General features: G+C 35.4%; 2 protein-coding genes across 3 annotated transcripts; both read left to right on the top strand.

Moving 5' to 3' along the window:
* Window positions 1–21,762, top strand: LOC127881006 (protein adenylyltransferase SelO, mitochondrial-like). The gene is made up of 14 exons (XM_052428581.1): window positions 1–309; window positions 1,825–2,063; window positions 2,790–2,928; window positions 5,155–5,300; window positions 5,936–6,059; window positions 9,179–9,294; window positions 9,949–10,052; window positions 12,176–12,348; window positions 13,544–13,575; window positions 15,700–15,900; window positions 16,302–16,422; window positions 16,657–16,814; window positions 18,591–18,769; window positions 19,677–21,762. Exons 1-14 carry the CDS (start codon window positions 172–174, stop codon window positions 19,772–19,774), a joined length of 1,968 nt encoding a protein of 655 aa, XP_052284541.1. The 5' UTR covers window positions 1–171; the 3' UTR covers window positions 19,775–21,762.
* LOC127881007 (uncharacterized) lies at window positions 10,174–12,169 on the top strand. Of its 2 annotated transcripts, XM_052428582.1 has the most exons (3): window positions 10,174–10,280; window positions 10,452–10,565; window positions 10,794–12,169. In XM_052428582.1, the coding sequence occupies exons 1-3, from the start codon at window positions 10,215–10,217 to the stop codon at window positions 10,896–10,898; spliced, it is 285 nt and encodes a 94-aa protein (XP_052284542.1). In that variant the 5' UTR covers window positions 10,174–10,214; the 3' UTR covers window positions 10,899–12,169. The 2 variants fall into 2 exon arrangements, 1 of the variants encoding a protein (XP_052284542.1); XR_008049857.1 differs by lacking the exon at window positions 10,174–10,280 and having other exon boundaries at window positions 10,551–10,679.
* Window positions 21,763–23,666: the final 1,904 nt, after the last annotated feature.

Below are 23,666 nucleotides of genomic sequence, written 5' to 3'. Positions count from 1 at the left end.
AAGACAACTCTGCTGAGAAAAAGGCGTTTTCCGACGCAGATCTGTCACAATATTTGTGTTCTGAATAATCATATTACTTTCGAGTCCTATCAGGATGAAAATTTGATGACAGCTTGGAATAATTTATTAAGCTTTTCGTAGTTTAATATTCTATATCATAGAACGATATCCATGTTATTTTTCCGTAGACTTTATTGCATTTTCACTCAAAATACAAGAACAATGTCTACGTTTGAAGCGTTATCATTTGACAACCTTGCGTTAAAATTGCTGCCAATTGATCCAGAAAAAGACAATTTTGCTCGCCAGGTACATTTATATCCAATGACGCAATGGCATAGTTAATATTTTTACAGTTTGTCATATCCGAAATCTAGCAGATTAGTAATACCAATAGAATAATTGGGGCTAACAATTTACTTAAGCATTAATATTCTAGATATGAAATTGGTCGATCAGTTTTATAATTATTTATTTCTTGGCAGCAGTTTGATAATTGTCACAGAAACTTGTATGAATTTGTTAATGGACAGCATCATAGAAAGAAGTTTTCATCAGTGTGATGACAATCTCCAAACATAAAGTCCATTTTTGATTTAGTTTAAATCTTTCTCTTAAGTTCTTTTAAAGTACCAGATGGTAAATTTACTTGGAAGATCATGAACACATCTTGTTTTGCTATGAAATAAATGGGTTAATAGTGCAGTATATTTTAACGATCTTTCAAATACCGGATTTCATCATAACTCCTTCAAACAAGAAATTGTGTCCTTACTGCGACTGAAACAAGTAATATATTTTGGGAAAAAACTTCAAAAACAATATCAGGAGTGTTAATTTTTTGTGTATCCACATATGGAATACCCTCATTCAAAGGACTTGTTTGTGTTCTGACATGCGCACGAAACCAGAACTACAAATATATCCACATCTTCTTTTGTGTTTACTCTTCAATTTATAAATAATCGTTATTGAACAATAATGGTTGGACTAATAATTTGATAGGAATGCAGTGTCAACTTTGCCAAAAAAAACATAATGGTAGAAACATCAAATAAACGCTATAATAGTTAATGAAACATACCTGGTGACAGTAGTATGGTTAACCTAAATAGATAAGACTTTTATAAACTCTCTCTTTCACTAACTGACTTTTTTAGTCATGACTCCATGGCTTGCATGGCGATGCTTACATGTAATGAGTCTCAGTTACTGACAAAGTAGGAATCACTAACTGGTGTGATTATTGCCCCCTTAAACAAACATAACGTGGCAACAAAGAGACATCATTGAAAATGTATACAACCATTTGTTCCTTAAGTCAGAAGCAGCCTTTTAGTCTTAATTATTCGCTCTCATTTTGTATAAGAGAATAATAAACCAAAGTTTTTCACACCATAAAAAAAAAAAAAAAAAAAAAGCAACAGCCAAAGACATTTAAAATGAACGCAGTACTAAATTAAGTATTCAACGAATAAGAATTCTATGCAAAATATATATGTAACCACCAAAAATATTGTCAAATTGTCACTTAGCTAATCTGATAATAGCAAATGCATAGAAATCCTATTTAAGCATATGAATTCATAGTGTTAAACGATCATTTGCTGCATATCTGCTAATGAGTTTCAATATTTAATAACATTGATTGCAATGAATGGAATTCTGTAATACTGTTCATTTGCAACAGATGATCAGTAGTTGTAATTAAAATAGCCTCCTTATAAATCTTTTGTTATGAATCATTGAAAATTTCTCCAAATAATAAATATTTTTACATGTTTGTCTTTTTTGAACAATGTTTACTCAACATGTCATCTCCAGGTACCGGGGGCATGCTTTTCTCTCGTCATGCCCGAGAAAGTTGAGAACCCCAAAATGGTGGCTTATTCTCCAAGTGCAATGCGGCTATTAGACCTGGATGATTCCCAGATGAGGAGGGAAGACGCAGCAGAATATTTTGGTGGCAACAAACTCCTACCTGGATCTAAGCCTGCTGCTCATTGTTACTGTGGTCATCAATTTGGTTATTTTTCTGGACAGCTTGGCGATGGAGCTGCAATGTACTGGTTCATTTTTAATGTTTTTTTTTGGAAGACTAGCATTAACCCTTTACTACTTAGATAAGTATGTTGACGCGTTTGTAGTCCCTTAGAAAGTTAAATTTAATTAAAGACATGTCTTACTAGATTCAAATTTGAAAGGCTTTATTTCCAACCCTTAGATACTGATGAGCAGAAAACAGCATCAAACCTGAACAGACTGCGAGTTGCTCGCAGGCTGTTCTCGTTTTATGCTGTTTGCACATAACCATTTTCACTTTGCTTCTGAGTGGCAAAGGGTAAATACATGTATTTTGTTATTTTCTGTGCCTTATTTAAAAAAATAAGTATTTTATTTGTACATTTGTAAGCCTTTGAATGACATTGATGCTATTGTAACAACTTACTTCTGTTAATCATTTAAAGTATGAATTTTTTAATTATTTATACAGAGAAGCATGTTTTGTTTGGTCTAGATGATGTCTGGTCATGTTAGGTCAAATGCACAAACTCAGTAAACAACGACTTTTTGGAAATAAATGGATATTGTGTACAACTGTGTATTCAGCAAAAAAGTAAGCCTTGACTATGAGTATATGAGTTCCATGGCATTCCAAAATATATGGGACAAAAAATTAAAGTTGTTTTGTTTTAAACATCTTAAATTCTTAAATAAAATAAAATAAAGACATAAAGTTCCATAAGCTGCCTCATTACTATTGTGTGTCCTTGTGATTTCATTGACAGGTATTTAGGGGAGGTTGTCAACAAGGCAGGTGACAGGTGGGAGATACAAGTGAAGGGGGCAGGTCCCACCCCATATTCCAGGCAGTCTGATGGCAGAAAAGTCCTCCGCAGTACCATCAGAGAGTTCTTGTGTAGTGAGGTAAGCCATTAAGGATGATACACTTTTGAATATATGTCAACGACTTCTAATGTTTAAGCTCACTAAATACTGTTTACACTGTAAATAGTTATAAAAAGAACTATTTTGTTGAAACTTAAATTTTGTGATTTTTGATTTAAATAAGAAATGAAATAAATTTGGTTCAGCCATTTTCTGATTTGTTTGTAATGCTTGTAGGCGATTACTTGTGTGGGTGCGTGGGGGAGGTCGTTTGCAGGAGGTGGGCCCTGTTTATCACATGCGTATTAATCAGTCCATAATTATGAATAGCGGATGAGTGGAACTGAATGACCAAGTGTTGATCACACATCCTCATCTCATAAATGTGTGTATTGTCTTTCATGCGCAGCGTGTTGGCTGTTTAACCTGCAACATCCCTGAAAACACAAAACACACAATAAGTAATAAAGTTGTTAACAATTAGTGCTAAATCTTACTATCCTACATAAGCAAAGTCAATGCTATCGATACAGCTTTACTCATTAGTGTGTTACAGGAAATGTGAAGCGTCAGTTAAGTACACAGTATAATCTACTCCGCTTTGTGCAATATCTGGATTTATGAAGAATGCAACAAAGACCCAGATGAATGCATATTATTACGTTGAATATTAATGTTTTTAATGCCTACAGTAATTCATTCTTTTTTCCTTTTTTTTTATTGGGCATTCTTATTTGTTACGATCTTAAATTAGTCAATGAGTCTAATGATGAAATATTTTAAATTGTATGTGTGGCAAATAATAGTGGTTTCAGATTATTTGTACAAGACAGGTCTTATAACATATTCATTAGTTGTTTTAAGACTTTAAACATTGTCAATTGAATGTCATCATTCGGTCATTTTTTTCATGAGACTGGTATAACATAAAAAAAGAAAGAGATTAAAATGTATCCTGTTTCATGTACCTGCCCAGTACCAAGAAGATAAAAGTATCCTTATCTGTTTTCACTGTTTTGTGGAAATTTGTTGTTTTAACTCTGCAGAGAAATTGTATTAAAAGTAAATGTTCATATATGTAATAATTTAATAACCTTACTTATTCAAATCTTACAAGCGTATGTAGTTATTTTGTTATTTATTAATACCTGTGTTTGTAAGTTAAACATCAAGTTTTGTTAAGATTACTATCATTCATGATTACATCTTATAAACTGTAGACGGTACTAAACCATCATATGTTAATCTTCAAAATTATTATGCCACCCTTCGAAGAAGAGGGGTTATATTGTTTTGCACATGTCGGTCGGTACGTCGGTCCGTCCACCAGATGGTTTCCGGATGATAACTCAAGAACGTTTAGGCATAGGATCATGAAACTTCATAGGTACATTGATCATGACTGTCAGATGACCCTATTGATTTTCAGGTCACTAGGTCAAAGGTCAAGGTCACAGTGACTCGAAATAGTAAAATGGTTTCCGGATGATAACTCAAGAATGCTTAGGCCTAGGATCATGAAACTTCATAAGTACATTGATCATGACTGGCAGATGACCCCTATTGATTTTCAGGTCACTAGGTCAAAGGTCAAGGTCCCAGTGACTCGAAATAGTAAAATGGTTTCCGGATGATAACTCAAGAATGCTTACGCCTAGGATAATGAAACTTCATAGGAACATTGATCATGACTGGCAGATGACCCCTATTAATTTTCAGGTCACTAGGTCAAAGGTCAAGGTCACAGTGACTCGAAACAGTAAAATGGTTTCCGGATGATAACTCAAGAATGCTTACACCTAGGATCATGAAACTTCATAGGTACATTGATCATGACTGGCAGATGACCCCTATTAATTTTCAGGTCACTAGGTCAAAGGTCAAGGTCACAGTGACTCGAAACAGTTAAATGGTTTCCTAATGATAACTCAAGAATAATTCGGCCTAGGATCATGAAACTTCATAGGTACATTTATCATGACTGGCAGATGACCCCTATTGATTTTCAGGTCACTAGGTCAAAGGTCAAGGTCACAGTGACAAAACATATGAACACAATGGCTGCCACTACAACTGACAGCCCATATGGGGGGCATGCATGTTTTACAAACAGCCCTTGTTTTTTTTACCTCTTCAATGTGGTGTAGGCATACTTCGAATCATTCTTATACTTTCCTTACCACTACATGGTTCAAAAAGCATAGCAGATTTGGACAAACATTTATTTTCATGATGTGTTCTTTATACCTCGTTTTGTATTGTTAGGCTATGCACCACCTAGGTATCGCCACCACCAGAGCTGGAACATGTGTTACCTCGGATACCAGAGTGGTCAGGGATATCTTCTACAATGGAAATCCTATTCAGGAAAGATGCTCAGTGGTGCTGCGTATAGCACCAACATTCTTCAGGTATTTGCCTAAATTATATGACCCTCATCATGCGAAAATGTGTCTTTAGCAATATACTGCCAGCTTAGCATTGCAGTTTTGCCAAATTTGCATAATTATGCATGCTGGTCCGTATCTACATGCATGCAGCTAGCATATGGCATGTTGGCATGACGCAGCAATAAACATTATATTTGTATGTTGTGATTTCTTACCATGTTTATTCAAAGAGTTCAGGAGTTCCGTAAGTAAGCTTACCTACATTTTTTTTTGATGAGTTTAACAAAATATAATATGACAATGAGTGACAATTAGTTTCCCCTTTTTTATCACTTTCTTTTAAACAACAAAAACATGTTTTATTAAATTTAAATAGGTGGATAAATTCAAAAAGTTTACTGATGTGGTATAATTTTACGTTGATGACAGCTTTTTTCCAAATGTGTATAATATGGGAAACATGGTAATGCATGTTATACATATTAACTAACAATATTCTTGGAGTATGATAGTATGTTACTTAAATTTGAGAGAAAACATGAATCTCGATTGATTGCTTAATCCAATTAATTTGCTTAAATATGTGGACAAAATTAAAATGCATTTCCAATCTAAGTTTTTTATATCTGGGTCATTAAGTATGATAATTTTTTCAGGTTTGGGTCCTTTGAGATTGTGCGTGGAACCTCTGCCGACACGGGACGTAAAGGGCCAAGTGAGGGCAACGAGCAGCTGCTCAGGCAGATGCTGGACTATTGCATCAAGAATTTCTATCCTGAGGTAATTATTTATCATATCTATCCTGAGGTTATTATTTATCATATTTATCCTGAGGTAATTATTTAGCATATCTATCCCGAGGTAATTCTTAAGAATTTCTATCATTATATAATTCTTAAGAATTTCTATCCTGAGGTACACTTCAACACCGTTATTTCGAAGTCGTCGGGACCGTTAAAAAAACTTCGGATTAACGATTATTCGAAATAAACATTTGACAGACGACTTCTTTAATCCTGAAACAATACAACAGTGTGGAATTCGCATGGTTCGGTCACACTGTACTTTTAATAATTGTTTTACTTAAAAACGTAAACTAGTCAGATAGCAATAGATTTCTACTAGTACAAACGGATCAATAAAACTATTCTTTTTCTTCTTTTTATTTTTCTCTAATTACAGAACATATAAAATATAATGCATAGCGCATCATACATGTAAATACATATGAATACATTTTCGGAAATGAATTCACTAATTTTTTTAAATAAGACGCGATGTCTTTCTGAACACCGGCGTTAGCAGCACTAAACTGGACGTGTGTAACATATTTCTCCAACTTGTCAAGGAAATTGAAGAACTGGCTTCCGCCCGTGTTTTGCTCGCAGGACTGCCTTACGTCGTTGATGCATGTGGTCACACGTTGATTAGATATTATGTTCATTCATGTGTTGTCGGCCTCGTCGTCGGCTTTTGACGACATTATAAAATTAACATGCTACGCGCAGGCGACAAAGGTGTAATTATCGGCTTTGACGCACAACGCGCAGACGACATAGGTGTGAAATTACGCACAGTGTTTTGCAGTTTTGACTTCGAATTAAAGATTGATAATAAGGTGCGAATTATAGTGTTGGGACCGACATAATCACTTCGAATTAACGATTTCTTCGGTTTAACGAAGTTCGGATTAACAATGAAATTTTACATTGAACAAAGAAGAACCACAATCGGGACCCGAAAAATACTTCGAAATAACGGTGACTTCGGATTATCGGTGTTCGAAATAACGGTGTTGAAGTGTAATTATTTAGCATATCTATCCTGTGGTAATTATTTATCATATCTATCCTGAGGTAATTATTTAGCATATATATCCTGAGGTAATTATTTAGCATATATATCCTGAGGTATTTATTTAGCATAGTTATCCTGAGGTAATTATTTAGCTTATCTATCCTGAGGTAATTATTTAGCATATCTATCATCAGGTAAGTATTAAGCATATCTATCCTCAGGTAAATATTTAGCATATCTATCCTCAGGTAATTCTTAAGAATTGTATCCTCAGTTTATTATTTGGCATATCTATCCTGAGGTAATTCTTAAGAATGTCTATCCTGAGGTAATGCTTAATAATTTCTATCCTTAGATATTTATTTAGCATAACTATCCCGAGATAATAATTTAGAATATCTATCCTGAGGTATTATAAAGCATATCTATCCTCAGGTAATTATTTAGCATATCTATCCTGAGGTATTATTTAGCATATATATCCTGAGGTAATTCTTTATTAGTTATATACTGAGGTAATTATTTAGCATATCTATCCTGAGGTAATTCTTAAGAATTTCTATCATGAGATTATAATTTAGCATATCTACCCATGAGGTAATAATTTAGCATATCTGTCCAGAGGTTATTATTTATCATATCTACCCTGAGATAATTTTTAAGAATTTCTATCCTGAGGTAATTATTAAGCATATCTATCCTGAGGTAATTCTGAAGAATTTTTATCCTGAGGTAATTATTGAGCATATCTATCCTGAGGTAATTATTTACAATATCTATCCTTTGATAATAATTTAGCATATCAATCCTTTGGTAATTATTTAGCATATATATCCTGAGGTAATAATTTAGCACATCTATCCTTTGATAATAATTAAGCATATCAATCCTTTGGTAATTATTTAGCATATCTATCCTTTGGTAATTATTTATCATATCTATCATGAGGTAATTATTTATCATATATATCCTCAGGTAAATATTTATCATATCTATCCTCAGGTAATTCTTAGGTATTTCTATCCTGAGGTAATTCTTAAGAACTTCTATCATGAGGTAAATATTTAGCATATCTATCCTGAGGTAATTATTTAGCATATCTAGCCTCAGGTAATTATTTAGCATATTTTGCCTCAGGTAAGTCTTAATCATTTCAGTCTTGAGGTAATTAATCAGATTATATTTCCTTTGGTTATTATGAACATTTCTGTCATTAGAAAATTATTTAGAATTTCTGCCACGAGGTTGTTATTTTGAACCTCTACTGTGAGGTAATATTTATAACTTTTATGCTGAGATAAGTATTTTTTATCCTGAGGGTTTTATTTAGAATTTTTATTGTGAGTTAAAAATTTGTGTGTACCTTGACAAGATGAAACAGAGGACTTTATTTGTGCTGGTGTTACCAGAAAGTTTACTTTTTTCTTTGGAATAATTGCTATTGTTGTTTTGGGTTTTTTGTTATTTTAAAAGAAGTAATTGTATTGGTAATTTAGTGCATTGTCATTCATTGACACTTGCTCTGTGTTTAACACATTCTGCAATGAGGAATGACAAAAATGCTTTATGTGCTTTACTAGAATCGATAAAATCAGCTTCCCTTAGTTTTCTCTAGTTAACTGGTTAATAATTTGGTAAACGGAATTAGCACAGTTTGTGATTGTCATGCCAATAGATTAGTTTTCCAATTTACTTATTGATTCATTTCACATTATATTTTAAATATAAGCATCATGCTAAACAGTTAAGTTCATAAGTGACTTAAGGTGAGTGTTTCTAGTACAATTTAAATTGAGAAATTGTTAAGTCTTAATTTGCATATATATCAACCGGTAACCCAAGAAATGTGAGTAAATTTTCATCAAAGATTAGCCTGTGCAGTCTGAACAGGCTAATCAGGGACAACAATATCCCCTTTTATGGAGTTCTTGGTTAAAATGAAGTCTCCTATAAACCAAAATCCAGTTAAGGCAGAAAGTGTCTTCCCTTATTAGCCTGTGCAGACTGTACAGGCTAATCTGTGATGACACTTTGTGGACATGCATTAAGCCCAGTTTTCCCAGAACAAGACTCCAATGTTTGGGTTATTGTGTGACTTTCAGATCTGGTCAGCCCACCAGGACAGCAAGGAGGACTTGTACTTTGAGTTTTGGCGTGAGGTCACCCGGAGAACGGCCCGTCTGGTTGCAGACTGGCAGTGCGTTGGCTGGTGTCATGGGTAAGCATGCATTCTTATTTCAACCTTGTTCTGGGAAAGCTGAGCTCAATTATGTTTCATAAAGTGTAACTTCAGGACTACAAAGGCTAATCAGGGACGACACTTTCCATTTTTACGGAATTTTTTATTTAAAGGAAGTCTTTTTAAACGAAAATCTACTTTAAGCAGACTGCACAGGCTAATCTATAATGACCTTTTATGCACATGTTTTAAGCCCAGTTTTCCTGAAATCAGGCTCATTTGAACCTTGTCTTGGCTTATAGGCTCATCTATGTGCACATGGTTCAAAAAATCCTGGTTACGGTATTTTTTGTTTCAAGGGTTAATATTTCAACATTCAAGTGATGGTATGCAGAAAGTGCCATCATGGAAACACACCTTTATTCATATAAAATAAGGCCAAGCAATTAATGTTTGTCTTTTGGGTTATTGAGTGTTTTTTCAATTAGAAATTTAAAGACATTATAATAAGTTGTCTTAAGTGTATAATTATGAATGTTTGGCCAATGGCAATGCACGCAACTTAACATTTTGCGTTTCAAAAACATAAATGCAAATAATTTTCAAATCCTAACTTACTTAAAAGGGTTTATTTAATTTTCCTCAGTTCTGCACTTTTGATAAAAATTTCCCAAAATATTTGCCATGTTTCAGGGTGTTGAACACGGATAACATGAGCATCATGGGAATCACCATTGACTACGGGCCCTTTGGTTTCCAGGACCGATACAAGCCTGACTTCATATGCAATGCTTCAGGTGGGAGAGGGGAAGTTGAAACTTGATACAAGCCTGACTTCATATGCAATGCTTCAGGTGGGAGAGGGGAAGTTGAAGCTTGATACAAGCCTGACTTCATATGCAATGCGTCAGGTGGGAGAGGGGAAGTTGGAGCTTGATACAAGCCTGACTTCATATGCAATGCTTCAGGTGGGAGAGGGGAAGTTGGAGCTTGATACAAGCCTGACTTCATATGCAATGCTTCAGGTGGGAGAGGGGAAGTTGAAGCTTGATATAAGCCTGACTTCATATGCAATGCTTCAGGTGGGAGAGGGGAAGTTGGAGCTTGATACAAGCCTGACTTCATATGCAATGCTTCAGGTGGGAGAGGTGAAGTTGAAGCTTGATACAAGCCTGACTTCATATGCAATGCTTCAGGTGGGAGAGGGGAAGTTGGAGCTTGATACAAGCCTGACTTCATATGCAATGCTTCAGGTGGGAGAGGGGAAGTTGGAGCTTGATACAAGCCTGACTTCATATGCAATGCTTCAGGTGGGAGAGGGGAAGTTGGAGCTTGATACAAGCCTGACTTCATATGCAATGCTTCAGGTGGGAGAGGGGAAGTTGGAGCTTGATACAAGCCTGACTTCATATGCAATGCTTCAGGTGGGAGAGGGTAAGTTGGAGCTTGATACAAGCCTGACTTCATATGCAATGCTTCAGGTGGGAGAGGGGAAGTTGAAGCTTGATACAAGCCTGACTTCATATGCAATGCTTCAGGTGGGAGAGGGGAAGTTGGAGCTTGACCTTGCTCTGGGAAACCAGACTAAATGCATGTACATAAAGTGTTGTCCCAGATTAGTTTGTGCTGTCCGCACATTCTAATCAGGGACTACACTTTCTGCTTTAACTGAATTTTGGATGAGAAGAAACTTTCTTTTAACAAAAACACCATTAAAGGGGAAATAGACGTCCCTGATAGGCCTGTGTGGACTGCACAGGCTTATATGGGACAGCACTTTACGCACATGAATTAAGCCTGTTACAACCTGACTTTAATGCTTCGGTTGGGAGGGGAGTATTGGGAGTTCAGTCTGCACAGGCCAATCAGGGACAACACTTGCCGCTTTTATTGTATTGTTTTCTTTTAAAAGATGTCTCTTCATAGCAAAAAGCAAGTCTAGAAAGAGTGCATAGGCTAATCTGGGTCTAAACTTTATGCACATGCTTTTCCCACCCTCGTTTACCCAGAGCTTTGCTCAAATACATTAGCTGTGTGTTACCCTGGGCTGTATCGCCGATTTGACATTGTATTTATGAGCCAGAAAGTGTGTTACAATCTATCAAAACACCAGAACCATAAAATAATCTATTTATTACATACCCCCTTAGGATGAGACAAATTAAAATGACATAACAGTGTACTTTACCAATATTGACATGCCGTTATTACATCATAATGATGTGTACATTCATAATGCCATTCAAAAGTCTGGTTTTCCAGCCTCTTGATAGGGACTCATATTTCACAGTGAAAAATATGGGAATTCTTTCTGATGGTTTGTTTTTTATACATGTACCTTAAATACCCCAGTATTTGTTTCAGATTTTCTCTAGGCAATACATATTTTTATGTTATATTTAGCATAGCTGTCGCATGCCTGTACATTTTCGATCTGTGATAAGGCTAAAAATGCAATTTAAACTTAATGGAATAGGGTGAGAGGTAAACATTGTGGTGTTTCAAAACAATGGCATCATTATATTTCATGAATATCAATATTCACTCATATTTTATTATTTAAAAAAGTAATTTATCTTATGCTAGTTGTTTGAAGCCTGAAAAAAGACCTCTGATGACAACAGTTAATTGCTATAAACAAGCCCTGCTCTAGGAAATGGGGTTTAATGAGTTTTCATACCTTTGGCACAGGCAATTCAGGGATGAAACTTTGTCTACTTTTGTGAAATTTTTGTTTTTAAAAAGGCCCTTTTTCACGAAATTCCATTCTAGGAGGAAAGTGTCTTCCCAGATAAGCCTGTAAAGACTGCACAGGCTGATTTGGGCCGATACTTTATGCACATGTATTAAGCCCTATTTTCCCAGAGCAGTGCTCACATTGTAATAGCTCAGTGACAGCTGTGATTGTACTCTCCAAAAGATGACGGAGGCCGCTACACATACCAGAAGCAGCCAGAGATCTGCAAGTGGAACTGCAAGAAGCTTGCCGAGGCCATGAGAATGGTTCTACCCGCAGCTCGAACAGAGCCCAACCTACATCAGATCTTCGATGAGGCTTATCAGGACGGCTATACGAGCAAAATGAGGATGAAAGTAAGGGTGATTTATTTTAGCCCCTTTGTGGGAACATGGGACTTAGTGTATGTGAAAAAAGTATTGTCCCAGATTAGCTGGTGCAGTCCACACAGGCTAATTAGGGATGGTATTTTTCATTTAACGGGAGTTTCTTCTACACATAAATGAAGTCTAGGTGAAAAGTGTTGTCGCTGTTTAGCCTGTGCCAACTGTAAAGGCTAATCTGAGATTCACTTTACTCACATGGATTAAGCCTGGTTTTCCAGAGCGCGGCTCGTTTATATAGATTAACCCTTTGCATGCTGGGAAATTTGTCGTCTGCAAAAATGTTATCTGCTGAATTTCTAAAATTAGCATTTTCTTCAATTTTTTCAAAGAATACTATCAGAATAGCAAACAGTTTGGATCCTGATGAGACGCCACGTTCTGTGGCGTCTCATCTGGATCCAAACTGTTTGCAAAGGCCTTCAAAATTTTGGTTCCAGCACTGAATGATTAACATCGCTATCTTGAACACCGTTAATTCAAATTATTTCCATTTTCAACTATTTGTATTAATACATTAATATTTGCATTGCATTCTTGGCAGGGGTGGTGCATTTTGACACTCTTTTAATAGTTGCTGTTTTGTTATGCTTAGACATGGGCAAAAGTATTTATTGAGGGTTGACATAATGCACTGAAACCCTTCAGGAAAGAATGCACATGACTTAAGTGACACTGTTTTTAAACATTATTATTTAAGACAAATTCATTAATAATATGAAACTTTTAGTTGTTGTATTTTGTGCCTTGTTTCATTATTTATGGAAATGAATAAGTACAAATGTTGCTGTCACTTGTTTTCTAATCATGTTTAAAAACTGTTATGCATATTATAGGGTGACTTGTTTTATGTTTTGTTTGTTTGAACAAATATGTTAAATCAGAATGTAATGAAGTTGCTCAAGCTATTGCACACATATTGTTTTACAGTATGAAATGCAAATATTATATCTATTATACTGTGTTCTCTATGTAAAGCAAAATTAAAAATGGATACCGAGTAAGTGCAGAATACAGTCATGTGCATGCGAAATGATGAAAAGTACATGAAACTCACTATAAATATCTTGGCATAAAAATATCTTTGGATGACTTACACTCCACATTAGATCATACAATATACCATATTATGTATTTTAAATTAACTGCATGGCATTCTTTTTTACAGTTTGGTTTGATGAAGAGTATTCCAGAAGACAAGTAGGTGTTTTTTTTTTTGAATTTTAATTACGCTTCTTATATTTCACTGTGTTTAAACAGTGTATACCTTTCTATGTTTAACTATTCGTCAGAACCTTTTTAAAGTCAGATGTTGGAATAAACCATTTGTTAATACCACCATTAACTCGAAACTAAGAGATGCAAAATTAATACAGTGACAAGAAGATGTAATAGACATATCCAGGAATCACTAGTCAGCTTTTGGAGAAAAAACACTAATTATGCCCCCCTTCGAAGAAGAGGGGGTATATTGTTTTGCTCATATTGGTCGGTCCGTCCGTCGGTCGGTCCGTCAACCAGATGGTTTCCTGATGATAACTCAAGAATGCTAAGGCCTAGGATCATGAAACTTCATAGGAACATTGATCATGACTTGCAGATGACCCCTATTGATTTTCAGGTCACTTGGTCAAAGGTCAAGGTCACAGTGACTCGAAATAGTAAAATGGTTTCCGGATGATAACTCAAGAATGCTTACAGGCCTTGTTTACAAACAAATCTAGCCCCATTATAGTCCATATCAAAACCACATTATGTATCAACAATTAGTAGTTGAATGTATCTACCATTGGTGGATAAAATGGGCCATTGTTAGACTGAGTGATAAGTGGGGTTTTCCAAAGTGCCATTGTTAGACTTAGGGATAAGTGGGGTTTTCCAAAGTGCCATTGTTAGACTGAGGGATAAGTGGGGTTTTCCAAAGTGCCATTGTTAGACTGAGGGATAAGTGGGGTTTTCCAAAGTGCCATTGTTAGACTGAGGGATAAGTGGGGTTTTCCAAAGTGCCATTGTTAGACTGAGGGATAAGTGGGGTTTTCCAAAGTCTACTGTTGATTACAAAGTAATTGTCTTGTTTTGCAAAGACCTTTTTCATAATGCCCTTTATTTTGAAACATGTCGCTTTAAAAAATATTTCACAGGTATATATTTTTAAGCCTTTAACATGGATGAAACTTTAAAGGTCTGGTTTTGTATCTACATCATTTGAAAAAATGCTTATTATATTGCACATTACATACATCTTGTCAGCGTCGTAGCCATGCTGAGGCACACCGAGGCAGTTTCCTCAGCTAAAGTTTGCAGAGCAATGTTGAGATTACAAGGAAAAAAAGGAAAATTTATGTCAAAGAATAAAATCTTCATAAGAAATTGAGGCAATTTTATGAATTTTAGGCACTATGATATTCACAGAGAAATATTATCATTGAGTACAATTGGTTCATGTTGAGGCAGATAATTATTTCAATTGAATAACTTGAATTGATGCCAAACTGGCTAAGCAAAATGATTTGGAAAATCCGTATATTAAACAAAGCGTCGCATTGTACACATGATGCTATAATCATGGTGGACATCGGAACGTACCTAGCTAGAATCATGGTGGACATCGGAACGTACCTAGCTAGAATCATGGTGGACATCGGAACGTACCTAGCTAGAATCATGGTGGACATCGGAACGTACCTAGCTAGAATCATGGTGGACATCGGAACGTACCTAGCTAGAATCATGGTGGACATCGGAACGTACCTAGCTAAAATCATGGTGGACATCGGAACGTACCTAGCTAAAATCATGGTGGACATCGGAATGTACCGAGCTAGAATCATGGTGGACATTGGAAGGTACCGAGCTAGAATCATGGTGGGCATCGGAACATACCGAGCTAGAATCATGGTGGACATCGGAACGTACCTAGCTAGAATCATGGTGGACATCGGAACGTACCTAGCTAGAATCATGGTTGACATCGGAAGGTACCGAGCTAGAATCATGGTGGACATCGGAACGTACCGAGCTATAATCATGGTGGACATCGGAAGGTACCGAGCTAGAATCAGGGTTTAACAGCCAGATCTGGTCTAATTTGGACCTAGACACACTTCTGGTGGTTGGCGTTTTCGGCTTTATTGGTATTCTCCTCTTTATGGCCTTTATATATGTTATATATGGCCTCTTTATTGATGCTAAACGGTCATATGTAGCGTCCACGATTCCTATCATTTAGGTATGAAATGTGTTTAAATGGCCTTAAAAACACACCAGAGAGTTGGTGCCGAAAGTTGGGGCATATTTATCAGTGACACATTGTTTTTTATTCAGAGATCTAGTGGAGTCCTTTTTCCAAACCATGGAAAAGACTGGGGCAGATTTCACCAACAGCTTCCGATGTCTGAGTGGCATCCCCTTGCCAAGCTCTTCAGATTTTGTGAAACGATTTGAAGATGTGAAGGACTATTTGTTAACTCAGTGTTGTACTGCTGAAGAGCTCAAAAAGGAATATAAGCCAAGAATGGACCCAAGGTATGGTCTTATGTCTCAAAGACTCTTGTTTTACCCAGGAAAATGAGTGAGAAGTGTCCCAATAGTGTATGCCATAGATTATCAAGCTCAATAGATTTGAATCAAAGGATTTCTCATAGTCCTTGTTGGTTTACCCCACAGAGAGGCAGTATATTGGAGTAACTCTGTTTGCCAACTCATCTGTCGCTTTGTCCACATGAAATGTTTTTAGCTTGTAGATTGAAGTATATCCACATGTCTAAAACTCTTAAATTGGCACTTAAAATATATCATTAATATAAAGTTTAGATGTTCAAGAGTTTGTTTCATCTTCAGTGATTCACACATTTCCAGAGTTATTTGTCCTTGAACATAGCTGACAAAGGTATTATTCATCAGCTCTAGTTGTTCTGTGTTGCTAGGCAGCTGCAGATGTTCCTGCAGTTGATGCAAACCAACCCAGGCGTAGTATCTGCACTTGGACCCAGGTTTGCTGCAATATCTCAGGAACTTGAAAGAATGGAAAAAATGGAACTATTGGAGGTATGTATGTACAGTGGTCCAGTGGTTAAGCTATTTTTGGTTTTCTTGTTTTTATTTTATACCCAAAATTCTTAAGTGTTTTTTCAGGTTATTTATAGGTATATAATAAAAAATGACTACTTAATACTAGTAGCAAGTATAAAACACTTTCTTGCATACGTACATGACGTTATGTTACTGATCTTTTAGGGAGATTTGGTCACATTGATCGATAGTTACTTCTTTTATTACCAGTCATTAACAGATGAAAGTAAGCTGACAGATGACAGAAAATCGTGGGAGGAATGGTTCACAAAGTACACAGACAGGCTTCGGCTGGAAGAGGAAGGCTGCAGTGACCTTGACCTGCTCAACAGTGAAAGGGTCAAGGTCATGAATCAAACAAACCCAAAGTTAGTGCATGACTTTTTTCATCTTATATAACAAGGGAAAATAAGTTTTCCTCACATGCCAATTGTTTACTTCTTCAGCATCTTGATATGGGAGGCATTGAGTTTTTCTGTTGGCCCTCTGTTTGTTCCTATTATGACAGATCAGACGGATTGATAAAACTCTTACACAGTTGCTTATTACTGACCATCTTACATCCACCATTTTTCACACAGCCTCACTTCGACCCCAGTCAAATTAAAACCATCTATATGTGACACGTTACATAGATTTGACCATTTTGTCAAGCAGTTTGCTTAAAAAAAGTTGATGAGTATGAGCATTCTATATGCACCAGAATCACCCAATCCTTACTTTCACCTTAAACCTGTCTAATAAATGGGAAATCAAGCACAAACCAGAAGCTTAAATGTTGGTCAAACAATGTTTATATAACCATTAATTTTTTGCCCACAATTAATTTCATTTTTATACGCCCGTTTAAAAAAAACGTATTATAGTTTCACCTTGGCAGCGGGCGGGCGGCGTCCACAGCAGTGTCCGCTCTCTAATTATCCCCCGCCAGAGGCGGATGGATATTGTTTTGGCGTTGTCCGTCCGTCCGTCTTTCCGTCTGTCCGTCCGTCCGTCACTTTTGTGTCCGGAGCCATATCTTGGAAGTGCTTTGGCGGATTTCATTGAAACTTGGTATGAGTATATATATGGATAAGAGGATGATGCACGCCAAATGGCATTGTAAACCATCTGTTAGTAACGGAGTTATGACCCTTTGTATCTTGAAAAAATGCTTTTTTGAGTGTCAAATATAACACTTTTGTGTCCAGAAGCATATTGGCGGGGGATATCAATTCAATGAATTTGCTTGTTGTCATCCGATCTTCACAAAACTTGGTCAGAAGTTTTATCTAGACAATATCTAGGTCAAGTTCGAATATGGGTTATGTCGGGTAAAAAAATAGGTCACAGGGTCCCTTAGTGCATTTCAAGCATTTAGCATGGTGTTTGCTCTCTAATTGAAGTAGTTTTCATTCGATCTTCACCAAATTTGGTCAGAAGTTGTGTCTGGACAATATCTAGGTCAATTTGAAAAATGGGTCATGCCGGGTCAAAAACTAGATCACGAGGTCACTTGGTGCATTTCAAGCATTTAGCATGGTGTCCGCTCTCTAATTGAAGTAGTTTTCATCTGATCTTCACCAAATTTCGTCAGAAGTTGTGTCTAGATGATATGTAGGTCAAGTTAAAATATGGGTCATGGTAAAGTTATCAAGTTGTCCAAAACCTTCAAACGGCTGATATTGTGACAGTTTGGCACTCTTGTTTTACTTTCATTCACCATTATCAAATAGCTGAGATGGATTTTTTCAAAACCTAGTGTTAGTGCCCCATTTAGTGCTCTGAAAATGGTCCTGCAGTGTCATAGTACTCACATAGTGTTACTTTCTTTTATGATTTTTATTGGGAACAAAATGAAGGTATAAATTTTGTCGAAATAGTTTGCCCAAACAAAGTATATACAAGTTCCATAATACGTATTATTGGAAAATTATGTCTGTAAAACTGCAATATCCTTTTGGCCTTGAGTATAAAGGTACTTTGTGTGAAATACACGATTATAAAGAAATATGAGATTATTTAGAGCCACTAAGATGGACTATTACATGATGTTTTTATTTCAGTTTTTTTTATTAATGTGTATGTTCTAATGCTTACAAAATATGAAAAGGTTTATTTTGTATTAATAAAGGTCAATTGAATTGTTTAAAACATTTCTCCAGGTATATTCTGCGTAATTACATCGCTCAGAATGCTATAGACACTGCAGAAAAGGGAGACTACTCCGAGGTGCGTAGAGTTCTCCGTCTGCTTGAAAACCCATATGAAGAGTCCGTCAATCTAAGTGACCTCAGTATTTCGTATGCTCAAACAGTGACAGACGCTGATGAACAGATGTCAGGTTAGTAATCTCTTGATGAGATAAACATATTGGTGTTACGTGATTTGTCAAGGGAAAACTGGGCTTGATGCATCAGTGTTAAGTTTGACCCACCCAAATCAGACTTTTTTCTGCAAATTCTATATGAAGGCATGTTATATCATGGTATTTTTTGTCCCCTACCGGTAAAACCCAAGGGGACTTATGGTTTGCGCTCTGTGTGTCAGTCAGTCAGTCTGTCAATCTGTCTGTCACACTTTTCTGGATCCTGCGATAACTTTAAAAGTTCTTCATATTTTTTCATGAAACTTTAAACATGGATAGATGGCAATATGGAGATTATGCACGTCATTTCATTTTGTTCCTACATCAAGAATTCTGGTTGCTATACCAAAAAAAAAATTCTTACAATGGTGGAGTTAGTGGTAGGGGACCATATTGCTTGGCAATCTCTTGTCTTTCAAGGAAATCTCTTCAAACTATTAATCCACGTTAGGAGTAAAGTGCCATTTTTTATAAGCCTAACATAGTATGCATACACAGGAGATTGTGTTTTCCTTGTATTTAAGCTGCTAGTACATCTATGTCAAAGCATCAAGCTTGTTAAGTTTATTTGTATTTTTGACTACAAATACATATAAGAAACACTCTGAGAAAAGAGGTTTTAATACATGTGCATAAAGTGTCCACAAAGGCTAATCAGGGACAACACTTTCAGCCTAAACTGGATTTTTGTTTAGAAGAGAAAAACTATATAAACAAGGAAAGTGTTGTCTGTGATTAGCCTGTTTGGACTGCACAGGTTAATCTGAGACAACACCTTATGTACATGCATTAAATCCCTTTTCACAGTGCAAGGCTCATATATTTCTAAGCATTTAACTACTTCCACACTCGATAACCTGATGAAGTTATTTCATTTTTTCAGGTGCATCCTCTTTCAATGTTGATGCGGGCCATGTGAGGGCTTCCTGTTCGTATGATAGCAGACCCCCAGAGTGGGCCTTGGCCTTGAGAGTCACATGATCTTCGTAAATCCTCAACAAAGTGACAGCTAGGAGGTCGTCTGTGGGTCAAACTTAATAAACTTGCTCTAACTTTATGTTTATATAGGAAAGGAAGCATTTTATGGCAGTTGGAATGAACTTTTTAAACTAAATGTGAGGACGAGCCATCATTTTTTCAAGTTTTATGTTTGAAATGCAATTATCATACCGGTATGCTGTAAAACCATTAAGATTTGAAGACACATAAAACTTCATGGTTTTGTAAAATATGACAATTTTTTGGGTACCTAAATTTTGTGGATTTCAAACTATTATTAATTGGATACCTAAATTTGTGATTTGTTCCAATCCACGAAATCCACAAAAATTAGTGTTTCTATGGATAATAAAGGTTTATCAGTATTATAATTATTCTTCCCATGAAAGCTAAAAGGTCATATTAGCATATGCAGAGAGAATACCAAAGACCTATAAATATTTTATAGGTCTTAGAGAATACTGATAGACCGTACTGGCTCTCAAGGGTATGAATTATGAAAGTTTTGAGCATGAACAGTTTTAAATAAGTTTATAAATGTTAACTCTACATCAAGTATTATACAATAGTAATTATTGCTAAACGTACCATATTTTACGCTAGATGTAATTTAAATAAAATAAATGAGAATTGTTAAAATTTTGCAGGAACGTCTGTTGACCTATGACTTGAACTCTAGTTGAATTTTGTTGGGGCTTTGTAAAATCTGCCTTTTCTGGACGAAATCAGTGAATGAAGTATTGCTTTGTTACTTGAAGAATACTTTGGATCTATTTGTATGCTGATTCTGCTTGATGTTTGTTTTGTTGTATTAAGAAGCTGAGTGGTTCTGTAGTTTTAATAAATGTAAGTATAATAAATACTAGGTATATGTGTATAGTTTAGTGCTCAATTGTAATAAATGAATATTTCTAATCAATTTGTTAACATTGCTCTGTATGATGTAGTTGTTAAGAACAAATGTTATTTATCAACTGGTCAATTTGTTATGCTTTTGAACCAAGATAATACATTAAACTGTTTTTGTCCAGAAATGACAGGTTGTGGCTTTATGCAGACTTTAGAGAACAGTACTGCAGTTTCACACATTACTGTTTCTCCATAGTCAGAATGACGGAATTGCAGGAAACTTGTATTCAAGTTTGTGATTTCTGATATGCATTGGTTATAAGCCATCTTATTATTTATATTTTATGTGAAGTTTGATGAATTACCCTGATTTTGGTGTAATATATACTTGTTTTTATTGTTATTGATATTGTCATGATAAGCATATTATGAATTTGTGTTCTGGGAACACATTGTTGATCGTCCAATTATCAATGTTACTAATTTGTACATAAATAATAATGCCTCATGTATAAATGAGAGAATGATTATGATTAAGTGTTTAAATAATGTATTGATTTCAGATGAAATAGTTTCATGTGCAGCCCTCAAATTGTTTTCTGTAAGTTTGTGTGTATAAATGCAATATTCGTTATAAAATATGTTGTAGCATTGTAGCTCAATGCAGAATGCATGGGCCTTTCGTGCCAACTGCAGGCCAAGGTATCAATTGAAAGTTACCTGTCTGTATTTTGAGGTAAAAATATGAAGCACCCATTTTTTATATTTTTAGTGTTTTTTTTCTGCTTAATATCCCGTATTATATATATATATATATATATATTCCTTTTAATAGTATTCTACACCTACTCTGCTCGATGTGACATTTTCCCAATACAAAGTACTTAATCATTCTAGCTCAGTGTGCCGAGACCAGAATGAGTCTTCTGTTTTTTTGTCACTGATATTATTAGGTACTTAATATTCTGATACGAGAAACTGTATTCGCTAATAGCGTGTTCGGTTTATGCATTGTACAAGTAGCGACATCATTCTTCTTTGTTTGTTTTATGACTTAAATTTATTTACTATTTCCAAAACCAATATATGCACTGTCATCTGTAATAAACATGTTAACCTTACACAGTTTGCGTGTGAACGAGAACTTGAATTTTGGTAAACGTATGTTTAAATTCACGTAAGGACTGACAGTGTTAAGAAGCTGAAAATTATAGGAGTTCTCCATAAATGTGATGATGTGGCTTTTAACATGTCATCAACATTGAATTTTGTTAAAAATTTATTGTTCATCATTATCATCACTTCATCAAAATTCGCCATGAAATCTAATGTAAAAGCTACGATTCACATTATTCTTGAACTCAACATTGAGCATGTACGTTGCATTGTACAACATGAACATGTATAATTTAGATTGCTACTTTTGACGCCCTGTTTGGACCAAATTTAATAGGCCATTCACTAAGACGAATAATATAATACCTTTACTAACATTATTAATACCACTACAAAAATGCGCCCCAATTCCATCTTATTCTGGCTTATTTTTACCATATATGAACACTTTAAGGTTCATGTAGAGGCTTCAGTTTGAAAAATGTGGGACCCCTAGCATTGAACTCAAATGTGACTAAACGAAGACTGCCACATTGAAAATGTTTACATATTTGCTTAAAAGGATGGTTTTCCTTCAAACTGCTACCAATTTTGTGCAGCAAAGTCTCATACCATCGACAAAATCAATCAAAATACAAAGCGACTTTAACACAAAAATAAACATTATTTTCAAAAATCTGAATGATGTTTATTCAACGTATTTCTGCGGAAAATTATATAACTAGTTAATAATATCGACATTAATGAGGGCAAGTTACGCTTAAATAGTAATATTTTTTTACATATCTAGAAATATCAAAACTCGAACACATGTCATTGCATGACGATGGGGGAAGCCATTTTTAAATTAATAAAATTGAAAGAAACATGCTAAAAACACACTCATCGCCTAATTGACATTCCAAACGGTTGATGATGACAAATGCATTGGATTGTTATCTTTCCGTTGATGTGTGCAAACTGCATATGATCTGACCTCATAAACACTCAAAAAAAAAACAACTTTGTAAGACGCATTTACAATTGTTGTCGAATCACATGTACTTGTATTATTGCGCACAAAATACTACGCTTACAGACTGACAGAAAGATCGATACGAAACTCCGTTCAATTCATCACGATATACTATTTTATTGATAATATATAACAATTATTCGCTTCAACAACCTAAATGTAAAAATAATTCTTTTAAACGAGTTTTTAATAACGAAGGTGAAAACAACGGAAGTCGGATGGATATTGTGTGATATTGTATGCACTTCGGCTCCAGAAAAACAATACAAATACACTAAAAAAAGACGTGTGGGGGGAATCTTTTCAGCTGGAAAATATTTGAAATGGGGTAAGTGATTATATCTCTGTGTGATCATTTCTGTTATTAAGCGCGACCTCTTCCTGATTAATGTTAACAGTTGTTTTACTAGTCGCGACCAACTGTCAAAATAATGATGTGTTTTCTCAGGTATGTGTATACACATACCAGGTTTTCTTACTACTTCACGTGATTAAGACCGATTTGTAATGCACGTTTTTTTTCTAGGGAGCAAAGCGAGTGTCATGCTTTCAAAATGGGTAGAATGAATCGATATACAATTATTCAAAACGGTACAAGGACAGTAGTTGTTCAGGAAGGAAGGAAAAAAAAACCATGATACCTAGCTGTGTATTTCTATGTAAAACTATGATTTCTAGAGTCGTCTGCACAAAACTCATAGTCTTGTTATTGATGAGCAATATCTCCTTTTATCACAATGATTTCTACCCAGCCAAACATATTTCTTTTCTATTTATTTACAATTGTATATGTCGACTGCAATTTCTTTCAATTTGAGATGGTTTAAAATTTTCCATTTGGTTATAGCAAAATTGTTAAGCCCTTGAAATAGAATGGTGACCTGATTATCCACC

Source organism: Dreissena polymorpha, chromosome 5 (genome assembly GCF_020536995.1).
Source record: "Dreissena polymorpha isolate Duluth1 chromosome 5, UMN_Dpol_1.0, whole genome shotgun sequence".
NCBI classification, from domain to species: domain Eukaryota; kingdom Metazoa; phylum Mollusca; class Bivalvia; order Myida; family Dreissenidae; genus Dreissena; species Dreissena polymorpha.
The sequence above is the reverse complement of the archived record's forward strand: the minus strand, read 5'-3'. Positions and strand labels throughout refer to the sequence as shown.